The 25,459-nt window shown below is 36.6% G+C and overlaps 1 protein-coding gene across 1 annotated transcript in view; it reads right to left on the bottom strand.

Moving 5' to 3' along the window:
- Positions 1-25,459, bottom strand: part of GALNT2 (polypeptide N-acetylgalactosaminyltransferase 2) — a 90,788-nt gene that overhangs the window by 12,889 nt on the left and 52,440 nt on the right. Inside the window, exons 4-11 of the mRNA XM_066315746.1 lie at positions 20,684-20,782; positions 20,048-20,115; positions 19,082-19,147; positions 15,899-16,020; positions 9,175-9,262; positions 5,330-5,417; positions 4,693-4,796; positions 715-841 (exon numbers count right to left, since the gene is read on the bottom strand). Of these exons, the coding sequence (XP_066171843.1) occupies positions 715-841; positions 4,693-4,796; positions 5,330-5,417; positions 9,175-9,262; positions 15,899-16,020; positions 19,082-19,147; positions 20,048-20,115; positions 20,684-20,782 (762 nt within the window). The remainder of the gene's footprint in view (positions 1-714; positions 842-4,692; positions 4,797-5,329; positions 5,418-9,174; positions 9,263-15,898; positions 16,021-19,081; positions 19,148-20,047; positions 20,116-20,683; positions 20,783-25,459) is intronic.

Below are 25,459 nucleotides of genomic sequence, written 5' to 3'. Positions count from 1 at the left end.
ACATTCATGCAATACTTTTATCCATAATAAGTCAAAACCACTATGAACATGAATCAGCACTGCTGTTCTTACTTTCGAGAAGAGAAACTGAGGAGACAGTTCTGTATTTCAGCTACTGCTATGCATGGGTATCAATAGCAAAATTAATAGACATATTAATCTAAGCCTCTAAAACTGCAATTCCTTAGGTCTATAGAAAATGCATTTTTAACCTAGCACAGGCAAGGCAAATATTATAGAGAACCAAGTTGCCAACAGACTGGCACAAATACTGAAATCAGTCTCCAAAAATCATTTGCATCTCACATGCTGATCATGTATTAATGAAAAGCAAGCAAAGCATATTCATAACTTTTGTATATTCTGGCTTTTAGTGAACAATGAAACTGTTTCTACAAAATGAAGTTTTATGATGGTTTTGAAAATAAAGCTGCCTTTAAAATCAAATAAGCACGATATTGATGAAATGCCAAGCTAAGCATTTCCTCATTTTCGAGATTCTCAGTATGTGTCCACCAGAAGTTTCCCTCTTTCAGAACTCAGTTCCTTCTCTCTAACCTACATAGCTGACTCAGTCATTAGTTTCTTTTTAATTAATATTTTATCATGATAGATAATACTGCAAATATTTCTAGAGAAAAGATCCCTGAAATGAAATTGCTGCCACCTGCTGATCATCTGAGGAAATCCAAACCATTGCTATTTAGCACTTACCTTGCAAACACAGTACCACTCCCACCGGGAAACGTGTAAGGATGCTGTTTGCGGAATACATGACCCACTCTGCTGCAAGGGATGATTTCTAGGCTCCCACCACATTGCCAAACTCTGAATGAGATCTCTGAAATAAAAACAGGAATGAAAGATCAACATCAGAAAATACTGCTATTTTGTACTATGTTTACAGAGAAGGCCTTTGGTGATTGTTGCTGAGAAGATCAAATGAGTTTTTGTAATAAGTTCTACAATAAACAAAGGCATTTATCGAAGCATTTATGATTCTGCAAGCTCAGCAGAAATAAACATACTATCTTGGAAGCAAAATGCGTATCTTCTCTTATCTGAAGTTACCAGTGTTGCCCAAATCCATAAATCCTGCTGCAATTTGCCTGTGAGTTATATGCGTTATCTGACTGAGAAACAATAGTAGGTATATTTAACAAATAAGTTAATGACCTAGTTTATAATTTTTTTTTTCAGCTGAAGTGTTGGAGCATCACCATAAAGATGGAACAACACAGTGAAATCAAGGCAAACTAAAATAATCAATAGATTTGAGCTGCTAACTCATTACAGCAGATGAACACTCCCAAACAGTGGAAGGAGTCAATCAAGCCAATGTTCACTTGAAGATAGACCAAGTAAAAACAACTTCTGAAAACTGAAGGTTATGGACAGTACACTTCTAAGCCAAACTAATGATCTGAGCCAGCTAGTGATGATAAGGTCTAGAAACATTTAGACTTTTCTCAGCTTTGACCTCTGATAGCAGAAGTCACCTAGAGAGAGGACTTTTCCAAATTAATTCCAAGTCAGTGGAGTAAGAAGGGTGCTTCCAGCAGCACTGTTTCAGTTTTGGCCATTTCTCCTTAAGTCCAACAGCTGCTACCAGATAGCCTTAGTTTCAAGCCTCTTCATAATCAATGCCTTTCCATAGGTTTAAAAGAAAACAAAAAAAGAGCTCTAAATTAAAGTCAGTGTCTATCTTTTAAGACAACTAAGTGGCATGACTTTCTCCCTCAGAATCCCTCCTCCACATACACAGAAGTAATAATAGTAACAGTATTAACACTTCAAAAAATAATTTTGAAAAACCAAAAAAACCCAGAAGAAAAAAAACCATAAAACCCCACAACCAGAAGTTAGAAAACATGTCGTCTTAACTGCACGTCTAGGGAAAATTTAGAAAATTTTAAAAGTAAATAAAAAGAGATGCTGTGATTTCAACTGGTGACAGTGCAAAGTAACCATCTTTTTTCTTGATGGTCATATTCATGAATCCTTGACAGTCAACATAGACCAAGCTAGAGAAAGATCATACTCCGAAAACATGAATGACAACATTGTATTTAACAGTAATTTATCCAGTTGAATTCACATGGGACAACAGGCAAAACCAATTTTTAATTTTTGTACACCTTCCAGCACCTTAGATTGTGAAGAATCTCAAAAAAAGGGAACATTATATAAAATAGCTCAGTGGGAAAGAGAGTAAAGGACTAGAATATAGGGAGAAGCAAACTAATTCTTATTTGCAGCAACATGGCTTCTAAAGCCTCCAATAGAAAAGAAAAAACAATATATGGCAACAAAAACTCAAAACAACCCCAAAAACTCCCTTAAGACACCTCATTCCTCAGACAGAAGGAAAAGAAATATTACTACCAGAGTAAGTTCAGTGGACATCGCTTTTAAATGAAAAGGTATAAACAGCATGTCAAAAATTCTTTGAGATCAAGTTACATCTCTGTAACAAATTTGTTTTATTAGAGTGTGTCATCAATACAGAAGACAAGGAATGGCATCTTCATTCCCTGATTTTAAGAAAACTAGCAAGAAAAGCCTAAGTTTTCAAATTAGATCCAAACTTTATCATGGTCCACCCAGTTCTCTGGTATACTGTGATTCTCCTAAGCTTATCAAAAAGCATCATAAACGTACTGAGAACTGGAGTTTCTGAGTTGGAGAACAGACTGAACAGACCTTGATTCACTTTTTGTACAGCACACACATGCATTATCAGTTACATTTAGCAACAGTCTGAGAATGTACCCTTCTTCATGGTAATTTGGGCAATTTAGAGAAAATACTGCAGGCTCATCTTAAAATTTGTCAAATTGATACTGACATGTGAACAAAACCTCATATAACAGCTGCTCAGTACATGCTTGAAGGAAAAATGCTAGCTTTTATAAATGAATATGATGTGCAGAATTATTTTGCTAGTCCATTTAGCAAGTTATTTGCATGTAACACCATGCCCCAATGTAGAGCTATGCTTGAGAGTAAAGAGGCCTGACAAGTGTGCACATTCAATTTTAAACCGCACATCACAGATTTCCAGTTATCTGGTGCATATGTCACTTACTGCCAATTAAATCATATGCCATGTGATTTTTACTCGTCTTCAATTAGTCTGACAGCTAGGAAGAAAAACCATTAGCTGCCTTCTGCTGGCTTTTCTGGCACCCCTAAGTCTCCATCTTCTTCCCATGGAGGGGAAAGAACTGAATGCAGCAGGAGCAACATAACATCTCTCTTGGCATCCTTGAGAAAGGAGCTGTTGCTTGTGCCCCTTTCTGCTATCAAGGCCTCAATTATCAAAGCATAAAAGCAGTTGCTAAGTGTTGAGAAAAAATTCAGTTGCTCAAGAACACACTTGTAACTAATCAAATATTTAAGTGCTTGAGTGGCAAAAGTGGTTTTCAGAGTGAAATAAGAGTATTGCTGCATTAAATTTATCCAATGACTTTCCAGGACATTTAAAAAATGAAAAATTAGTATATTTAGATTAACACAATTTAGCAATACACAGCCAAAATAGCAAGACAACAGAAGCATGGAATGTAGCAGCTCAAAATGCCTGTGGGGTTTCTTTGAGTACTGCACAGGATGGTCAGACAGGACTGGAGGGACATCACTTCCAACTTCTCAGTGCAGTACAGCAGCATCAAATGTTTGGTTACCATGTCTCCATACAGCAGACATTGCCTTGTAGGCCAAGCATATGCTTAATGCATATGCAGATTTCAGGAACTCAAAATACTCATGGTTTTTACAAGTTCAAGGTATTTCAGGATTTTGCAGCTAGCATGTGCAGTAGAGGAACTTCTATGCTTAGAAGCGCTCCTAAAACACACTACTTAGAATGTCTGAGATGCATCTCTACCCCAAAAAGCTAAACTAATGACAAACTGGAATTCTTGAGGAGGTGTAGAATTCTGTTCCATTCAAATATTTTTTGTTTTAACACAAGTATACTGGTCTTAGCTGGAGAAAACCTTTGTATAACACTGTAATGCAAATAGCCAAAAAAAAACCACTAATGCCAGATTTAACCACCAGGTCAAAGGAGAATGGCTAAAGCACAAGTTCTCTCAGCCCCTCTTCCCTCTTGCCTAAATCTCACTCACGTCAACATCTGAAAATAAGGACTTAGAGAAAAAATGCCTTCTTAACCATTAATATCTCATAGGGGTATAAAACTACAAAATTCACTAAGTTTAGATACGAGGCAGCATACAACTGGCAAAGTTAAGAAACCGTTAATTCTTCAGTCAGCTAAGTTAATTGATTTATTAAGGTGTATGTAACAACATTAAATTCATTCTCCTTTTAATGACTAAATTAAGCAACATTTTAAAAAGATGCCTTCAACTGTCAGCATTTAAACATTATATTTAATTGCCTATCTACAGCCTGCAATTTTTACCAACCAATTTCCATTACAAAAAAAGTCACTGCTTAATGAGACAATATTTTTATTTCCTCAAATTTACCACAATTTTTAATTTGTTATAGTTCTTTCATTGAAATAAACATTTTGGATTTTGCCAATATGTGTATGAAGTTTAAATGCTGGTTTTAACCCTCCTTGCACAAAATCAGGAAAACCATGACTCCTTGACAATAAAGGAAATTATGACACCTGCTTTCTTTCAAGGCTGATCAGAAGGTAAATAATATACATACCTAGATTTTCTCCACCCCAAACATCCATCATCATGTCATACTTCCCCAGTTCCTCAAAATAGGATTTGTCCATCACAAATAATCCACCAGCTATCATGGGTGTCCTAGACAGATAAAAAAAAACTAAATTAAAAATTGCAGAACCATGAACATGGGGGTAACTATTACTTGCACATCACGACTAACACCTCCTTGAAAAAACTGGCAATGTTTTTGAATGCAACTTCTTTTGCACCTATCACTTCAAATGTTGGTTCTACACATTTCTATAGCACATTTCTATAGCCATGATCACCTTCTGAGCAGCTTCCAAATCTCCATTTGGCTCATTAGTTGCTTATTTAAAGGGTGGCAATTTGTGCCAGCAATAAAACATTAAAACTGATGCTATATTTTCAGCCCCCAACTTTAAACAGAGTGTTGTCTCTTTTCTTAAGGGTAAATAATTTACTAGTGTTTGAAACTATTTCAAGTACCACTTATTTCTGAGAGTCTCATAATGCTCCATATACATGAATGAAATTTCAATATTGATATAAGATTTAGTAAAAGTGTTCTTTCAGAGTCAGAGAAGATGATTATTAACTTTGTTTAGTTGCCAACTACAAACTATCTGACAAGTGGTGTACAGACATACTTTATGGGAGCAACTGGATTTCCTTGTCGTGCTCTTCTTTGCTCTGGTGTCATGTAATCCCACTTGAACACAAGGTTCCAGTCAAAGCCTTCAAGAAGAAAAGTAGGATGTCAAAATTACTGTGGTTATCATTCAACTTGTAGTAACAATGTTCACTAAAACACACCGGGAACTGTAATTAAAATTAAAAATTCAAACTTCTGCAAAATTCTAGGTTAAAAAACAAATAAGAAGGAGTCCAGATGAAAGGTAAAGAAAAAAAGAGTAAATTTCAGCCACCAAATAACTTCAGATCTCCTCCTCATCTATTTCATGAAGTAGGAAACCCATGTGGCATCCTTACATCAAATAGAAAAGATCATATGATGATGTTCCAGCCATTACTAATGTTCCCAACAATCTTTACTGAATAACTCCATTTCCACTCTTTAGCAGTGATCTCATATTTACATTTACACAGGCCTCATGCAGTACTCTTGGAGGCACGCTAGCAGCAAGAGCTCTCTATTGTGAAGGTCACAACAAGTTATGCAGGCTCCACTTATCTTCTCAACACTCATTTAACTTCATACTTTCCCATTGTGTTTTTAAGCGCATCATTGTTTAAACTTGAGGCAAATGTTAGAGTACAAAATCTTACTTTCCTTATGCATATGCATGTAGGTGTGAACACACAGTAACAACTGGTCTGGGCCTGTTGTGAGTTAAGCACAGCAGCACAAAGATCACTATAACAGACAAGATCAGTAGGCCACCTACGGCAGCTTTCTACATTAGAGCCACTAAATTACCTCTTTTTGGCAATGATACAGAGCTAGTATAGGACAAACTTCCTATAGGAAATACTTTTGTAACAGCTTTTGTTCTGGGTTATGCTCATAATCATGAGCATCTATTAAAAAACTGCACAAGACCCATAGCCCTCTCCCAGTACACCTAGCAAATAAGCCTCGTACACTCTGACGGCTGCCAAACACATTTAGATCCTATGAAGTCACGTAATGAAAGATTTCCAGACTTCTGGTGCACAGATGTCAATATTTTTCATTCTCCAGTATAAAGATAAAGCAACTACTTTGTGGGGAAGTGGAGAAAAAACCTAATGTAAACAGGCAACAATTACAGCCCTACAAACTGCCTGTCTGCATCTGTAAAGGTGCATAGCAATGACTGATGTAGGAAGTTTAAAACCCTGCAGTTTTCATTTTAACTCACAGATACTTATCACATACAATACAGAAATTACCCTCAACAGTCTTTACAGCATGCATGGCAGCTCCTCTCCATGTTTGAGTATTTCATGAAGCATTGCACTGTAAAAATGAAAGACTGTCAAACTACTCCAAAACTCCGAGTAGCAAATCTGAAAAATGGCTACAAACCACAGTACTGCAAAGCCTCCACCATGAAGAGTAAAATGAGTTCAAATATTTCTATGCAGTTAAGCTGCATTTCATCCTAGATAGGGAGCAAAATTACTTGCATCTGGGAGAAATTGAAACACCCACTGTTCTCCAGCAGCAGTGAGAGAGACAGTTACTGTGTACTCCAGTGAACACAAGGGGTCTCTTTTGGAACATAGCACTCTCACAAACTGCAAGCATATAAAGTCTCTACCCATTCAAAACTGGTTTTCCGTCTCCATTTTCACAGACTCTGGGAAAAATCTGCACTCAATGAGATAGTATCAGTAACTCTGTAAAAGGAGTATTTTTAAACACAGTGTATATCCAGCATGAAACTCTATCCAGTGTAAACTGCATCACAGCATACTCTAAATTATTAGCTCTTCGTTAACTACAGCTTGTTCCAGTAATTATAATGTTTCTCAGGGTGGAATCAACACTTTTAGAAACCTCCCTTAAAAAAAACTAGAACAAAAACAAAAAAACAAAAACAACAAACAAACACCACCACCCCTGTAACAAGAAGTGCACGTGATTTAGTTTTGGCCAGATTTCACAACTACTTCCGATGTGTCCACTTAGAAAAAAGTGTGTACCATTTGCTAGGTTGCTTGTCTTGGGTGATTAAGTCCTTTCAAGACAGACCAGGCACAAATGCTGCCCCAGCTGTTTCAACTCTCCATGCTGCAGCCACACAGACACTGTACCTTAGGTTGAAAGCATAGTTCGGTTTCCATATTTAGACTTGGCCCTAGTGAAAGTGTCCTGTGGTGCCAAATGCAGTAGTGCCTCTAACATGGCAATCTGTCTTTTGGGAACGGACAAGAAATATATTATTTATATTTCAACTGCTCCTCAAATATTTTGGCACACTCATATGGGCAAAATTTCTGTTAAAGTAAAAAAAAAAATCAGTTTCTCATTCCTCAGTCAGAAGTACGTAGGCTTCATGCACCTTAAAAAAATGAAAAGCCCAATCTCTTATTGTGTACAAAAGGAAAGAAATGAGTACTAAAAAGTAATAGACAAATGAATTAATTGGGAAAAGATAAAGCACGAAGGGCAGTAGCAAGTAAAACAATCTCTCAATCCTCTCCTACTTCACTTGGGAAGAATTTAGCATGAACCCAGCAGCAACCAATCTAAGGTTTCAAAGAAAGAATTCCTCCTCCTGCAGACAACAATAAAAGCCACATAATGGTATAGGGATTTCTGTAGTTAATATTTAATGAACAGATTGGGTAAAGGCCTTCATGTTTAATAATGCTGGAACACAATAGCACAGGACTATACATTAGCACATTGCGAATATATGCACCGTAGGTGTCATTTCAAAACATTAATTAAAAGGATATAGAACCTGTCACCTCCAGATCACTGGTGAACTGAGAGCATATGTAACATTATGCAAATATTGGCTTTATTTTAGTTCACTGCAACAACCTAGGTGACCAGTCAAAGACTAGAACCTAAAAGAATAGATTGGAAATTTTTTTACTTCCTCACTCAATGAAGTCCATTCAGAAAAAGATGGGATACTGTGAGAACAGCACTCTAATTTTTATATCATAGCTCATATTAAACCTTTTATGCAGACAGTTCGGTTTCCAGGATTGTGGGAACAATTATTTACAAATAATAGTTTAAAAAAGGGAGCAAGGGGGTAGAGAACAGCTATTTTAAATATTAGATTCTTGTCCGCACTGAAAGAAGCTTCAAAAATCTGTAATAACTAAGGAGTTTAGCATGTAGTTGCCCTCTCCCTCTTTGAGAAAGATTTTTTTCATCTATTCTTATTTAGGGCGTCAAAAGTCTTTTTGCTATTTGCTGTCAATACTTTACACTACATAGACATACTGAAAATTTAGTTTCTTGATTCAACAGGGGATTTTTTTAATGGCAAAGGTATAAACACTACAAATTTTCAAGGTCACATGTGAGTGTTTTTACAATTACAGATCATAGCTAACAAACATTTATTTTTTTAAACACATTCCAAAGCCTTCTGCCTATTCAGAAGAGTTTAATTTTTTAAGCAAACCAGCATCTTGAAAAAAACCTCATAGACACTGCATTGTTGATGGGCTTCTAAACTAGTGAGCAATTAAAGCCTGAGTTATCTAAAAAGAGAACCATAAGCAATGGCTAATAGCTTTTTCTGACACATTTACACAACCCTACAAACCTTGGAGCAAGTCTTGCATATTGGTAAAAGACAGCGCAAACTTTTAAGAATTAGTATAATAAAGATTAACTTTTAAAGCAGAGAATAAGGCCAATTAAAATCCAAGCCAAGAAGCAAGTGACCTAGAGAACTTGAAACTAGATCAATGAAAGGGAAGAACAGTATGTTAATTGCCCATTCCACAACTGCAGTGATTATGAGCTTTGATTCTTGATGGGTTTTTTTAAAGTCTGTATTCCAGTACAGGTACATACCGCCTTTTAAATCAGCTGACGCCCCCACGTACTGGAAGTTGTCCATATTAATTACATCAATAATAGGAGACACAACTCTGGTCTTGTCCTAAAATAAATGTTAGAAAGTAATATTGAAATAATGAAATCAATATATAAAGATTCAGGCAGGATGTGATGTTGAACAGTTCAGCAGGACTTCATTAGCATGTCTCCCCAGCTCTCCCCCTACGAGCACTTACGGCTCTCAAGAGCCCGTGCTGTGAACAGCACCGCTCAGCACTGCTTCAGAGAGCAAAAACCATAGGATATGACTGGAAACCCTCTTTCTAGTCTAGGCTACTTTTATTGTGTAATCCCCCTCTTCTGACTGGCTCTTGAAGAAGGCAGCAAACTTGTGGTTCTAATGGCAGTCAAGCAAACAGCTCTCCCCTTCTTACTTTTAAACCCAATGCAAAGAAAAGCATCCAGGCAATTCATATTTTCCACAGCAAGTCTTCAGCCATGCAGTGGACTACAGTCTTATAATTTCAACTTTTAAGGGACATTTACGCCTTTCTTCAATCAGAAAAGTCTTAGGTTAATGCCAATCCATTTTAGTATAGAAGAATCACACTTCAATAACAGATACTCAGACAGGAAAGAGAACTTAAAAAGCACCTCAAACTCACGAATGCTATTAATCTCCAGCAGCCAAGATTCCAGTGGTACAGATAACCACAGTCTTCTGTCCAACCATGGTCTCGTATACTATTCTGAGCAATGTTAACTATTCTAGCTGATGTTTTTGCCAAAATAGTTTAAGAACAAAAATCTTTCCAACAACTCCATGTGCATCATCCAGAAGAATCACAAGACCTCAATGTTCTAAAATAAGAATCCTCTAATGTTAGAAATGCAGTATCATGGTTAAGCCAGTTTGCCTCCATGACTTATAGCTTGAATTCAAAATACAAGTTTTGAGCTGCACAATTTAACATCATTCAGAGAACAGATAACTTCAGAACAGCATATCATCAAATCTGTGAATATGAAAAAAGTGTTTTGAACAAACAGGAGATAATTTTGGTAACTCCTATTATAGAGAAACTGTTCCCATGGTTAAAATACAACGTAAACATCTCCACTTTAGGAATTTATTTTATGTCTTGAAACACCACATATATTCTAATCAGTGGTTCAAGCAATATGTGCCCCTTGCTAATCAGTATTATACAGAACAAATTGGAACCAAATTAGTATGAGAATAGCTTGAACTCATAAGAAGAGACTTAAAAGCAACTTAGACAAATGCTTTGCTTGGTCCAATAAGAACCTCTAACACCCATTTTCTTTTATTGAACCTCAGCTATTCAATCTCTGCTGATTTTTAATAAGCCCTAATTACATAAATGGCATTTACTAGGCCATTTTGCCTGAGTGAGCAAAAGGTCATTAATTTCTGTGTCATCCAAAAGAAGAATTCAAGCAAACCCAAGAGAATTCAAGCTGTAGACTAAGCAAAAAGCTGAAGACACATTGCTTTTCATATTCCCTTTACTATCACGGCAGCTATGCCACCCAAGCCAAAAATCTGCTTTTATGAGAGATGTTTAATATAACATCTAATCAGGCCTGCTACTAAAAATTAATTAATTTAATTAATTGGTCTAAAGCAAACTAGAAATACAAACAAAAAAAGGCCAACATGCCAGATTCCCCCATCAATCACATTTTTAGCTCCTGTTTCTGCTGGTGGTAGCCTCAAGCCCATGTTTGCAACGGCAAGCAAGGCACAGTTTCCCTACCTGTGTTATACTTGGGAGGCAATTACAATTTACTGCACCTTCATTGCAAAGTCCTCTCTGTGTATGTGTTGTGTGTGTGTGTACACCTTCCTACATCACTGAAATGCTGTAGATATACCCATGCCCTTATTTTAGGCATTCTATACATAATGATAGAATTCTCTATGTAGTGATGGAATTAGGAAGCTCCCTTAAATAATGACTGATGAGACAGAAGATATTGAACCTGTCCAGTTATTCAAAGTATACCTATGAGCATAAAACAGAAAAATGAAAGTATCCTTTCTTTCTTTCTCATTTATTCCTTCACTGAAATTGAGACACCTTATATATCTATGCCTTCCCTAAAAGCATTTTTGAAGATCTGTTTTTTTTCAAATGGTTCTACTTGGCCAGGTTGAACCTGGTGTTAAAGCTGCCCAAGTTATCTGTTGTAAAATTAGGCAGAGCTTCATTTAGGCTTATCTCCACCATGCATAAGTAGGTAGCATGTAGTCTTCATACATCTGTGATTTCCTCAGGCTTTTACTGCTGGTCTGACTATTTCTATCAATATCAGAGCGACACCACATTAACACCACTTGCTACACCTAACATATTTAAACAACTCTCAGTTGTTTCTCTGACAGACAAATACTCAGGCCATATGCATTCAGTCCAATGTATAACCCCCACATTGTTGGCCTGGAAATGTGCTATCCTTCTGTGACTTGAAATTACAGGATTTGCTCAGTAGCAAAGCAGAAAAAAGCTTTGTACATTCTTAAGGTGATGCTTTGCAGAGCATTAGAAAGTTGTTAATGCAGAGACTGCTAAGAAAGAGCTTGTGGGTCTCCAAATTACAGGGTTCACTCATTTAAAAGGCTAAAAAGCAGCTCCCTTTAATCACACCAAGGATAAATAAGTACCTTGCTTTAGGATAATTTAAAACAGAAAAGCTTTTGCCTTTTAATGGAAGGCGCAACTGCAAAGCCATGTGCTTCTTGGTGAAGATAATGAAAAGAAATAGCCTGTGAACACTGCAAGTCTCTAGCACCTGAAAATTTGTACCGAACTATTTCGTCTTGACAATTTATAAGGAAGTCATGAATACTCTAGAGAGTTAGACTTTATATATTGCTCTCATAAACCATGAGAAATTATCCAAGATTCTGCATGCACTGCTTCCTCCTTCTAGAAGTCTCAAGACACTTCAAAGATTAAACTCCACAACACTCTTAAGAGAAAATATATTTTCCTTTTAGCATTGTGTCAGTTAAAAGTTGACTCTCTCAAAGTCAAATCATGAGACAGACATGAAAAAGCAAACCCCATCTCACTTCTTAATCTTAGTTATTTCTTCCTTTTATTATCATCTTTGTTTAAAAATAGCTTCCTAAATGTGATCGAGGATTTACTGCTATGCTATGAAAACAGGTTAGTTCAGTTCTGCACCAGAACCTTTCAACTTATTTTTCTCATATAATTGCTGAGTTCTAAGAACAGAATGTCAAAGTGTTTAGAAAGTTGAAATGGAAAAAGCCAAGTAGACGAGTTGCTGGTAGTTATAGATGTTTTCAGGATTGTGAATATTTATTATTATGCTGACATTTTTTAAGGAATCAAAGTGTTAGCATCCACTGTCTCCTCATTTAATCACATATACACACAAAAAAATCTAGAAGGCATAAAAAGTAGCCTTAAGAATCAAGCAGAAAACCACTCTCCAGGAAGGAGCAAAGAAGGTATACCAGCTCCAGGTTACACCAGTATCTGTACACATTCTGAACTTTAAAGCAGTCATCTTGTGTGTATGTTGCTTCTGCATTAAACTCTTTCTCAAACTGTTGTGGAAAAAATCCCTAGCAGAGTCAGACCCCCTCCAGAAATGCTAAGCAAATATGGCTCCTGAAAAAAAGGAATATATTCTAACCAGGAAACCATTTTATAGAAGAAAACTGTGAGATGGATCATGCTTCAATTCAGGAGGAAAGCTTGATATCTCAGGTGTCATAGGCACAACTTTCTAAAGTGGTTATAGCACATCAGATAGATAAATGCAGAACTGACTTGACTGAGACTGTTCCTTGGAAATCTGCAGATTCTTATATTGTAACACACAACTAATCTCCCAAAATTCCAACAGAAAAAAAATGCCAAGTGGGCAATTCTGGAACAAAAAGTAAAAAAAAGAAGAACAAAATACACTTTCCAGCAGATACATAATAGATGCAGCAGCCTATCAGAAAACACAGTATTAATGAACAGGAGCCCTGACCTGAAAGTAGTTACCAGAGGCCAGAGCAGAAAAAAATTCAGGTCTATTCAGCTTCTTGTCACTGAGACTATAAAAAAAATGCTGTCAATTAACATCAACAAACATATACTGTCTTCCCTGTGAGGAGAATTAATCCATTTAAAATAACAGAGCTATCATATACAATATATAAACACTAACCGAGCCTTAATTATTTGAACAACCAGAAAGCTCAAAAGCTGCTTTTTCAATTCCCATAGCTGTTGGCTGGGAATCTTTGCAGATGATAGTTAAATGGAATTCTATATTGGTTATTTATTTAACAGAACATCAATCTTTTAAGAATAGAAAAATATATTCATACAGCTGAAAACTATTCAGTGGGACACAATTAGTGTGTACTACGGTGAAAATTGGAAGGAGCAAGTTTTGAAGGATCTAATCATTCACATGCTACTAAAAAGTAGTTGCTGCAAAAAGCAAAATATGCACCAGCTTCTCCAACCTAATACACCCCAGACAAAGCTGGATCTTCACAAAATTGCTAGCAATTTAATAAGAGGTTTTACATTCTGTTACAATGAAAAGATAACGCTTTTTCAAATTCCCATCAGTTTCAGACAGATAAATGAGTATGCCCTGCAAAAAGTCATACAGAAGAGAAACAGGAAAACGACTAAGCTACTGTCTTACTAAATGCAGGGTTTTGCTGACCAAAACTACCACTTCTCTTCTTCTTTCTTGAATAAATCGATACTTCAGTTTACACAAAAGGCCTGAAAACAGTTCCCATGTCCTAGAATTCATTAGTGCTTTAGCTGCAAGCAATCTCCACTTCTTTCAGAGATATATTTCATGCTCTCAAGTTTATTTTTCTAGTTAATAATTACAGAGAAATGCCCCCAACTTTTCTGAGGCTGCAACACTTTAGATGGGTACAAAACCAGGAGGTACTGCTATGGTACTCAGGCTCAAGGGCTTTGAAGGCTCTAGGTAAACAGTGTCAAGGTTTACCTGATTAGTTATTTCTGTACCAAAAGGATTTCAACTGCTGATGTGTCTTGGGCAACTTGTAATATTTCTGGAATACCCAGTAAATATAACAGGCTATGGCCAATTCTATCAGGCTCAACAAGCCAAAGTGCCAGGTTCTGCACTCGAGTCACAATTTCATGCAGTGCTAAAGGTTCAGGAATGCTGACTGACAGCAGCTGAACATGACCCAGTATGTGCCCAGGTGGCCAAGAAGGTCAATGGCATCAGCAACACTGTGGCCAGCAGGACCAGGGCAGTGATCATCCCTTTGTATTCAGCACCACTGAGACCACAACCTGAATCTTGTGTCCAGTCCTGGGCTTCTCATTTCAAGAAAGACATTGAAGTACTGCAGTGTGTCCAGAGAGGAGTAACAGGGAGCTGTGAAGGGTCTGGAACACAAGTCTTTTGGGAAGGAGCTGATGGTGTTCAGCCTGGAGAAAGGAGGCTCAAGGGAGAGCTTGAGACTCTGTACAACTACCTCACAGCAAGTTGCAGCAAGGTAAGGATCAGTCTCTTCTTATTAATAACAAGCATGGGAAGGAGGAAATAGCCTTGAGTTACATCAGGAGGTTTGGATTGGGTACTAGGAAAAATTTCTTCAATGAAAGAGTGGTCAAGCATTGGAACAGACTGCTCAGGGAAGTGGAGGGGTCATCATCCCTGGAGGTATTTAAGAGATATGTAGATGTGGCACTTCAGGGACATGGTTTAATAATGGCAGGTGCTTGGGTAACAGTAGGACTCAATGATTTTAAATTTCCAAACTATATGATTTTATTATTCTAAAAGCATCACTGAATGAAACAGAATAAAGAAAATCAGTCATCAATTGATAGCTTCTTCATTGGCATACTGAGTATATGGGGTTTACTTCCTTCTCTCTCCCCCCTTTCTGTTTTTGGAGGAATGCAAAGGAAAGCATAAGGTGGATAAGTGAAGAACTGGGCATTAACCAGAGTAGCTTAGCAAAATCATTTTGATCAGAAGCATTTTGGAACCAAATCTTTCCTGGAAGACTAGCTTTCCAGAAAGGGAATGCAATTAAGAAAAACAAAAAACCCTGTTGTTTTGAGTGTTCCTCAGTACTTTTTTTGAACCATACTTCATTTAATTTCCACTTCAATTGAGTTCTTCCAGAGCAAGTTAACAAGTATAACCAACCCCTGGAGAAAACAGTGCAGTTCCACTCTCAATCCTCTCAATTGCTTTTCCAGGACACAGACTAAGTATCATTTTCATAGATGTTGAGAGCTTCTAGTTCCTGCTAGTTTCCATGAGAATTTTGGTTTCACAAGTCATCCTCTCTCTCATTATCACACTGAATCTTAATGAGGCATAAGGATTCAGGTAAAGTGAATCACACCAAGATGATATTGGCAGAAAAGAATCATACTCTGCTCTAAATATTTTCAGCCTTCTGAGGCGGTCCCCAAAGAACCAAGGAAGCATACATTTTAATTACTTGCAAAGATAATAATAAATATTCAGATTTTATGTTCCTGTGTTCACAGATTAAATGAACAAAAATATGTTTTAATCACAGAACACTCCAATCATCTCCATCATCTTAAATCAGGGAAAAAGCTTCCTTAGGATAATGAATAAAATAATCTAGTATAAACCAGATGGCTTTAAAATTTAAAAGCTGCTTCTTCAGGAAATTACTTTACAACTCTTTACTAACCTCAGCTACTCTTTCCAAAAGTGGCTCCAGCCAGTGTTCATTGCACTCACAGTGACTATCCAAGAAGGTCAACACTTTGGCTTGTGCTGCATCTGCCCCTCTGACACGGGAGCGCATCAGGCCTGAGAAATAAAGACAAAAAGTTTTAAGTACTTCCTGGGGAAAACAATCAACAGCGGCAAGAAGCTATTGTATTCCAAATTAGTAATTAGTTAAATTACTTCGACACGGCAAATACACAAGCTCCATTATCAGGGCAAATACACAAGCTCCATTATCAAAATCAGATGCTAGTTAAGGATTCAGTGAAATTACTTCACACCAAACAACCTGCAAGTGCCCAGCCTACTGCACTCTACAGGCTTCATCTGATTTAAGCAGAAGAAGCAAAGTCTCTTTTCAAAACAAGTGATACACAAGTACAAATGGGCCTGCATTACTCTAAGTGGTATTTACACCAATAAATCTTACTTAAGATTGGACCTGAAAACAAATATGTCTCTTAGAGTTCTACTACACAACTGAGGAAAGCACCATTATTAACTTATCCTCCCCATCTTTCTGCCAGCCCTTCATCTTAGTCCTTACCACAGTCTGTACATTATTCTATGAACTTCTTGAAGAAATAACCAAGCTTCATTAATTCCCACCTGAGAGCCTTACCCCAACCCATTTGTCTTTCCTCTGTGATTACAGCAATTATCTTGTTTTGCAGTTTGTTTGGGGTTTGTCTGTTTTGAATAGATATATCTTTAGGCAGAAACTTCTGGCAAAACCAAAATGTTCTTCTCTATGTTTTAATTACATAGATACCCTCACTGTTTTACCCTGCTCCTTTCCTTCCTTTCCTTTTACTATTTGTTCACTGGATGACCTCACCATTCCTTAAAGTCCCTTGCTATATATACACACATAGCAAGCTTCCTCCCATTCCTTTCCAAATTTCCTCCCTACTTCTTTCTACTACTATTTAAAAATTCACTGATTTCTTTTTGTCATGTGGGACCAAAGCCAAGCCTAGGCTGTTTGGTTTTTTTTTTCTTTTTCTTTCTTTATTGTTTCTCACTAGATCTGTTCTGGTTTGTTTGGGCATTTTTCCCACCCAAGTGAAAGACTTTTGAAAGAGTCAAGCCTGTTCCTTACTGCTCTCTTTACAAAATAAATATGCAAAATATGACTATGACAACAAAATACAAGATGCTTAATAGAAAAAGCTCATTTGCTCTGACCAACATTCAGTAACAGCCCCATAAAGATAATTTCCCTATTTCTTATTTCAAGTGTGAGCACAGTTCCAGATACCCACCATCCTGTCATCTCCAACATTTTACATTTTATCTGTGGCACACTGACATTTAACTGTACCTCACTGACTTCATGCTGTTGCCTTAATTTCAGCCTTTGAATCTGTTCTGTTCAGTTTTTCCACATCAAACCATTCCTCAAGCACTATGGCAATACTTTCTAAAAAAATTTTTCAATTCCTCCTCCCAGATCTAATTATTTCTAAATAACATTGTTGTAGAACCTACATCTTACCCTAATTCTATAGAAAACACACAGAGTTCAGAGTCAGTGGCAAAAAAATGGAGGTGAGCACTTTGGTCATTGAGTCCTCCACTATCACATTCAGGCTTACTATGAATAGAACTGAAAAGGTTCCACTGAACATTTATTCTGTAGGACTACCACACCCTCAAACACACCCGCTCCCATAGCAAAATCTGGTACTACAGATGAGACTAAAAGCTACTAATATTTATTTCTGTAAGAATGGCAGTAAGTGTCATCCCCTCCACTGACACGATCTGTTTGCTTCAACTTCTGGTTTAAAACACACTGCTTTCTTCTATTGTTCATTCTACTGAACTACTCTTTGCATTCTACATATTGGTTTAGTTCACTAATTCTTAAATTTTAATTTGTACATGCAATACTTAATCATAATCTCTCAAAGATATTAAATAAACTAATACGGTCTTCTATCTACAAACAGTTGCTTTTTTCTGACATAATAGACTTGTCAAATTATATTTAATTTTCAGATATACTGATACACATTCCTAAGCATGTATATGTATATATGCATTGCAAATTAATATTTTAAATTACTAAAAGAAACAAACATCAAAAATGTGTTACTTCATTCTGTTTTTCCCCCTACTGCCATCTCCATCTTCAAGTGATGCACTGAAAAATGACATTAACTCACTCAGAACTTGGCAACCATGGCAAGTCATAAAAGACCTGCTTTGCTAATAAGCTTTTGTTCACAAGTATATTCCAAACAGAATATTTAAACACTAAGAATCCATCAGTTATTGCAATAGCTTTAATTATGAGACAACACAGGTTTTGTACATGTCATTTCCAGTTCCTGACAATCTAATGATTCCAGCCCTTCCACAGGCCAGGATGGCAGTCTAGAAGATACAGCTTATAAAAATTAGCAAGCACATACCTGCTAATTCAGTCAGCTATTTCAACTGTCAAATCTCAGTTATTATTTCAAACAGCTGTAGAGTAACAGTTGCCTGTATCTAATACTTTAAACTCCACTGTCAGTGAACTGCTGACTGAAGGGCTCAGTAATGTGAGACCACAATTTACAAAGCAACACAGAAGAAAACACAAATTAAGACAAATTTGTTACAGGGCACATAGCTTCAGCAAAACCAGCAAACTTGGTCCCAGCCCTTCCCGGCTGCTCAAACCCTCAAGTCAAAGCAAATTGTTTGTCCAGCTGTCCATCAACTACATCCATAAAATGATATCTAATAAAGGAACCAGCAAAAAGAGAGGGCGATTTTTAAGTTGCATCATTTCAAACACAGATACATTTTTCATAGAGACCTTGTGTACAATGGAAGCAGCTTAACTAAGGATTGATTCAGTGCAGTATGAGAAAGGTTGAAGATCAAATGCAATTTCTGAAGGAAGCTCTCACTGTAAAAGCCAACAATGGGCAATTGTGCACAGAACAATATAGAAACAATCACAATTACTGTTTTTTACCTGCACAAAAAGATTTTTTTATTCTTTCTACTAGTCGATTTATAAAGCGAAGATCTCTGTTCCAATAATGAATGTAAAGCACAATGTTCCTTTAAAACACTTGATGAAAACTAACAGACACAGCAGCACAGTGGAATTTGTATCTTACGTCCTTAAAATTAAGCCTACCTTCTCGGCGATCATTTCGAAGAACCCGTACCTTTTCAATTTTTCCCAAGAGAGCACCATCATCAGCTTGAAAAAATGAAATAGTAACCAATTTAAAAATTAAAAAAAGAAAAAAAAACAAGTTATGAAAACCAGTTAGACATACAACACTGTATACTAGAAGAGAGGCCATCTAAAAATAAAAACAAAACCTTTGTAGGTTTTGAAAATGTTTGTGGTCATAATTAGCTCTTCATTTCACAAGAAATAAAGAAAAATTACCAGGCTAAGAAATTACTACCTTCATTATGTTATTTAAAGCTAGGTTAATATTACAGTCTTAAAATAATTTTATTTAACTATTTTCTCTTTGTTTACTTTAGACAGTTTCTACATTGCATAGAGAAAAAACTTCCATAGGATTAAATAAACTTTTTATTGTTTATTGCCTATAAGAAAGCTCACTTTCTAACCAACATTAAGACAAATCTGACCTAAGCTAGTATTAATGAAAGTATTGATACAAATATAAACACTAGCTTCTTTTAAGAAATATTACTCCAAAGTCCATTTCAATTGTTTAAACTTCTATCACAATACCCTAGTACCTACAAGACACTGACTTTTTTTAGATTCAGTAAGATTTTTTTCTGACAGATTGACTCAGTTAAAACAGCACTACAAAAATATGTATTGCAAGCCCCATGGGTTTTATTTCTGCTTAAGATAACATACCATGAAAAGGCTATTTTTAAAGATATGCTCTTGTCCTTCAGCTAACAGTAAATAATAAGACATACCGGAAATATTTATAGAAACTTCACATTTCCACAATGACAGATATGGAAGAGTTAAGACCTGGTTTTGGCCAAGTCTCTGCAAATTCCTACTTATATGCCCTATTCTCAGCCAAGTCACTTATCAGCATCTAGAGGAAATCTTAGCAGAATAAGCACAGTAAAGGTAGGACCCTCTAAAAGTACTTACGATCATTACTGTAGTCATCCACCAGTATGATTTCCTTAATAAGATGTGATGGACTTTTTTTAAGGACACTGAAACAGACCAAAACAAAAAAGCATTGCAGCAGTGTTAATTTTCCATAATAATGTCATAAAAGCAGTTACTTTGTTAAGCTGCTGTAAAACCTAGCCAAGGATGTTACTTTCAACAACAGCTGTTGGCCTGTTCTTGCAGAAAGCAAATAAAGAGGCACATGTTTAATTTTGTATGTTCCTTCCTCCCTGCCTCCCTACCACTCCCACCATTACAGCCTCCAGAAATCAGTGCATTAGACAATGCCCAATCTGGAACTTTTGCAGATATCTTTGAGTCAACTGTCACCTGGGAATCCATCTACCCTGACTTTTTTTTGAAACAGCCAGCCTCCAAACACCATCTGGTAATTGGTCCCATACTTTCATGCCTTTTAGTTAAGGTGAGCAATTTTGTTTAACATCACTATTCCAGGATGTAAGAACTGAAGATTTCAATAAAATTAAGACTTATCTTTTCCTCTGCAAGCAGTTCAGAACAATAAAATGGGGTTGTTACTTCCCTTTCTCATCATAAACTGACAGAAATGGATGGCCTTAAAGAAAAATTAGGCTCTCTTATGCATACCTGACAACAGTTCGAAGCAAAGCAGATCTTGCCTCATTATGAAAGGTGATCACCACACTAGTGGCTGGCAAGTCTATCCGCCATTGTTTCCGTTGACACCTGAAAGAAATAATACCTTGTCATTTCAATATAATTTTTACATCCCAGGCTTGATAAGACAGCCCTCATTGTAAAGCATTTATCTATTAAACTCATGAACACATTGCCTAAGAAGAACGAAATAGCTTGTTTTCAAGTGAGATTATAATCAACCTGTCTTTTGACACTTCTGGTAGCTGTTTTAGTACACAAAAGATCAAAAAGTCAGTGGCAGATATGGGCAGGTTCAGAAAAGTCACCAGACCATCATCATTGAACTACGTCAAATGTCTTTTGTTCAGCTAAGTATGAAACCAGAGGCCTTCTTTTACACAAAAAGCATTCAATACATCTAAGGAAATACGCATATTTTCAATGAAAATGCACACGTTCACAGGCTATCACATTTTTTTCTTTAGAACATCATGTGCCCACTTCTGCCTTTATTTTTAAAGCTCCTGTAACATCCTGGCCTTGCTCATAGATAAAACTAGTTTTCTATTCTAATGAGAACTTTTAAGGATCGAAACATTCAGAATTTGGAAAACAGAGCTAACTGTGACAACGCTGAGCCAACTAAACACAGAATCATATCCTTCCAAACCATAAAGATAATGAAATATTCCATCTATGTCAACTCATTTTTCATCACCTCTAGAAACATGAAATTAATATAATAAGCAAAAAGAAGAAAATGCCAAAATGTTTCCTTCAGGACTACATACAGTTAAGCTATTCAATCCAATAAAAATAAACCTATAAAAGATAGTAAGCTCACTGTATTAGAAACTAACAGTACTAGAAAACAACATATATTGAGTTTATGCCAAAAGCATTACAATGTGACAAGTCATGATTCTGATTTCCATAGAAAAAGACACACACCAGTGATGTATTTCTTCCATATCCTTTAATTAAAGGTAGAGTTTTAACAGGCCTAGTTGTCTTCAGAAGGAATAAACCAAACTAGCACATATCTGTAGCAAATTCAGCAATTGATTTCAGTACTTATTTCAGCAATTCAATTTCTGTACTCTGTGCAGTATTAATCAGACCAGTTTTGAAGAGACTTTTGCCACCCACACTTGTAAAACTAGGCTTCTGCCTGTATAAAAGCCCACTCCACACCTGATTAAACGTCTGCAACATGCACCATAAACAATCCAACCTTCAGCTTCTTGGAATCACAAAGCAAGCAGCAATGTGCTTCTTGCCCTGGCCCACCCTACAAAAACCTAAAAACCTATGGTATTTTTGATACAACACAACCATAGTCTCACATACATTAGTGCCTGCATGAAACAAAACAGTATTATGCTGCAGTGAACTCACTTGGCTCCAAACAAAAACAGAGTCTATACCAAGCCCACAACTGGTGTGTCAGATTAGTAGGGCTGTCTCTGCCTTTGTCGTGAGCACACAAGATGGCTTTGTCACTAGTGCCCAGCATGGAACGAATAAATCTCAAATGCCTATGTGTTCCTGAAAAATAAAGAGCAGCTCCTCTAGTGCGAGCATCTGGCAAATCTGGACAGCTAAAAGACATGCAATTATTCTACTCCAAATTCTGCAGTGCCAAAGAAGATATTCTTTATCCTGCTAACTTTCAAATTACCCACAGAGGACAAGGCTACCATGGACACAGTTATCACATGAAGCACTTGCATTAGAATAATTAAAAAGTCACATTAAACTTATATTGATCTCTTCACAGAAGAGAGCACTTGAGCCAGATCACATATTAGGGGGAATTATTCAAGGCATGAAGCTTCTGAATGTTAAGAAAACTCAAGAGAAGAGCACTACTGTGTATTTCTGGGGAGAAATAAGACTTCTAGGCTTCCAAATAAAACTGGAGGAATGTTTTACTAAGTATTACTGTTTTCAGCTCTTCATAAATCCCTGCTTTAGCTGACTCAGTATCAGCCTCTCTCCTATTCTGCTGTGTCAACAGGGCCACAATTAAAATTCAAACCAAAGAAATCAAGTCATTATTTTTGGCATGAAAATTAAACTTTGTCTCCTCAAGCTGCAACACTTCAATTTTACAGGCAGAATAAGAAAATACATTTAATGAAGATAAAACTTGAACTGAAAACTTCAATCAAGACCTTCAGTGTTTAGCATAGGTCAGTAAACCAGTTAAAACATGAAAAGTACATTCTTTCCCTGAGAGATCTGGACTCGTTCATTTAATGGACCATTTTTTCCAAAACCTCTGTGATTCATTTGAAACCATTTTTTGACAGAAATATACACTTTAACCAGTGCAAAGAGAACATTCACTTCAACTGGTACTAAAGACACAGGAAAGTTTGTTGCTTCTCTAATAAAACTTGACTGTGAGGTCAGAAACTTCTAATAGGTGCCAAATGACAAAGAAAACACAGCTTAGTGTAGCTATAGTACTTGACAGTAATTCCTAAAAATCATCACAACACATCAGTTAGAAGACATGATCAGAAATCACTAGTCCAAAGCATACATGAGGAACATTTGCCCATAAAAACCATGGAGTATTTCATCCTTCATCTCACTTGGGAAACTATTTTACACTGACAGGAGGACAGCTCTACCAGCTTCCCATTAAAACTCTGACACCCGCTTGTCACTTCCTGGATCTCCAAAATCTACCATGAAAGAAACAGAAACCCGGAAGTTTCTCAGAGTTGTTGAAAGTGGTAGTTGTGAGCAACAGCTGGAGTTAGAATCCATGTTCCTGATCAGAGTTCTCTTAGCTTCCTTTCTTATGTCGTATCTGCTCGTTTCTCCCTTCTTTTTGCTTAAAACAAAGGCAAGCAGCTAAAATGAGAGAACCAAAAGTGTCTTCTGGTACTGGGAGGTTTTCACAAAAAGCATGAAGAAATATTTTTGTCTTCCTGCTAGTAAAAGTTTGCATGATGCAAAAAAAGACTTAACAATACAATATTAAGAGATGCACAGTTATACTTGCATCTACACATCTAATGCAGAATCCTGATAAATTGCTGCTAAACAGTCTAGAGAATTTCAGCAATTAAAAAATATTGCTATGTAATATTTTTAAAGTCAAAGAGCCTCTTGGACACATCAATACAACTAATAACAAGTTAAGAAGAAAAAGTATTTCCTCACCTAGGCTTTTCCTTAAAGAAGATTGCAACAGCTCGACAAGAGATCTTAATCTCAACCCAGTTGCCTTCAATTTTATTAGAAATTGACATGCTTCAAAGCGTCATGTGCTCAGATATTCTTCTTCCTACGGCTATTGCTTTTGTTCTTTCCATTGCACAGTTCCCAAACTGTGCAAATTTCATGCAGCTTTTTCAGCTTTTGCAGTGAAAGTTCTTCCCAAAATAGAAAGAAAATTAAATGCAACATGGCAGGGAACTCAGTAAGGACAGACTGTAAGAATGACTGCTTCAGTTTGTTTTTCTGTTTGGTTGTTTTTTCTTTAAAAGATGATATTCACAGACTGATGGGACTTAAATCTGCTCCATGGAAAAGTCTAAGTAATAATCCCAGCTCATATATAGCCTTTCCCCAGTAACATGTCTCTCCCCGGGTTTGTTTCCAGCTCTGTTTAGTAGAAACACTTAAGCAAGACAGCACATAATCACAAGACTAACAGTTAAAGAAACATGGCCATTGTAATATCATTTATCTCCCAACATCCCTCTTATTTAAGTTATTCTCACAGGACAGCCTTTGTCAGATACATGGCCCCTCTCCCTCCCCAAGGTTATTAGGTATCTAAGAAATTCCAAATTTAGCATATCTGAATCACAGAAACTTTTAAAAGTTGGTAGCTGACTTTGATCTCATGGAAAACAATAACTCATAAAAAAAGTTAGAATACATTTCTTGGGGGGAAAAATATGCTATGAAGAAAACTCAAAAGTGATTTTAAACTCCTCAGTACAACACCACGGGCATAGTGCTTTTCACTACTTTCTTGGCAACAAGAAAAACACCAGATTCTTCCTACATTGACATTCAATTAACAACAAATTACTTGCTTTACTCCATCTTCAAATACTTTGTGTAAAGAAACCTAAACCCACGCTATTATACGAGGGATTTCAAAAATGACTGAGAGAAACTCAAATTTTCTTTACTAGGCTATTTCTGATTAAAGAGCTTTATGGGAGAAAAAGAGGAACCTTCCTTTTCTCTCTTCTCTTCTGGTGTCTTTTTCAGCTTCTTCTACCTATGCATCTGTGAATGTACATTCATCCTAACCGTAGAATTAGTTAGGCAAATTAACTACATATGGTTGGCTAATTTTATGTTTCAAGATTGGCTTGCCTAGTTTTTAAAACCAAATCAAATCTGGTTTTATATTTTTAAGTTATGATGCCCTAATAAGCAACTTTTTTCTAAGCAAGGCTCATGCAAGTTATTAAAGCCTTTTTAAAATGAAGGATTTTAAAATGAAGAAATTAAATTCTCCAACCAGTAACGAATATTTTTCCTTACTGTGAAGGGTACTCTTTCCTGAAACTGCACAAGCAGCCTGAAGTCCCATTCTGTCCTATGTTTACCGGTGTGTGAATAAATTGATTCCTTTAGCTATAGAGTTGACAATCATCACATACAAACAGAATCACAGAGTGACTGAGATCCAAAGTGGCCCTGGAGATCTCTGAGCCCAAATTCCCTCAAAGCAGTACCTGCTACAGGAGGCTCTCCATTGGGCTTTGAATATCCTTAAGCCTG

This window comes from Sylvia atricapilla, chromosome 3 (genome assembly GCF_009819655.1).
Source record: "Sylvia atricapilla isolate bSylAtr1 chromosome 3, bSylAtr1.pri, whole genome shotgun sequence".
NCBI lineage: Eukaryota > Metazoa > Chordata > Aves > Passeriformes > Sylviidae > Sylvia > Sylvia atricapilla.
Note: the sequence above shows the minus strand (reverse complement) of the source record. Positions and strands in the feature narration are given on the sequence as shown.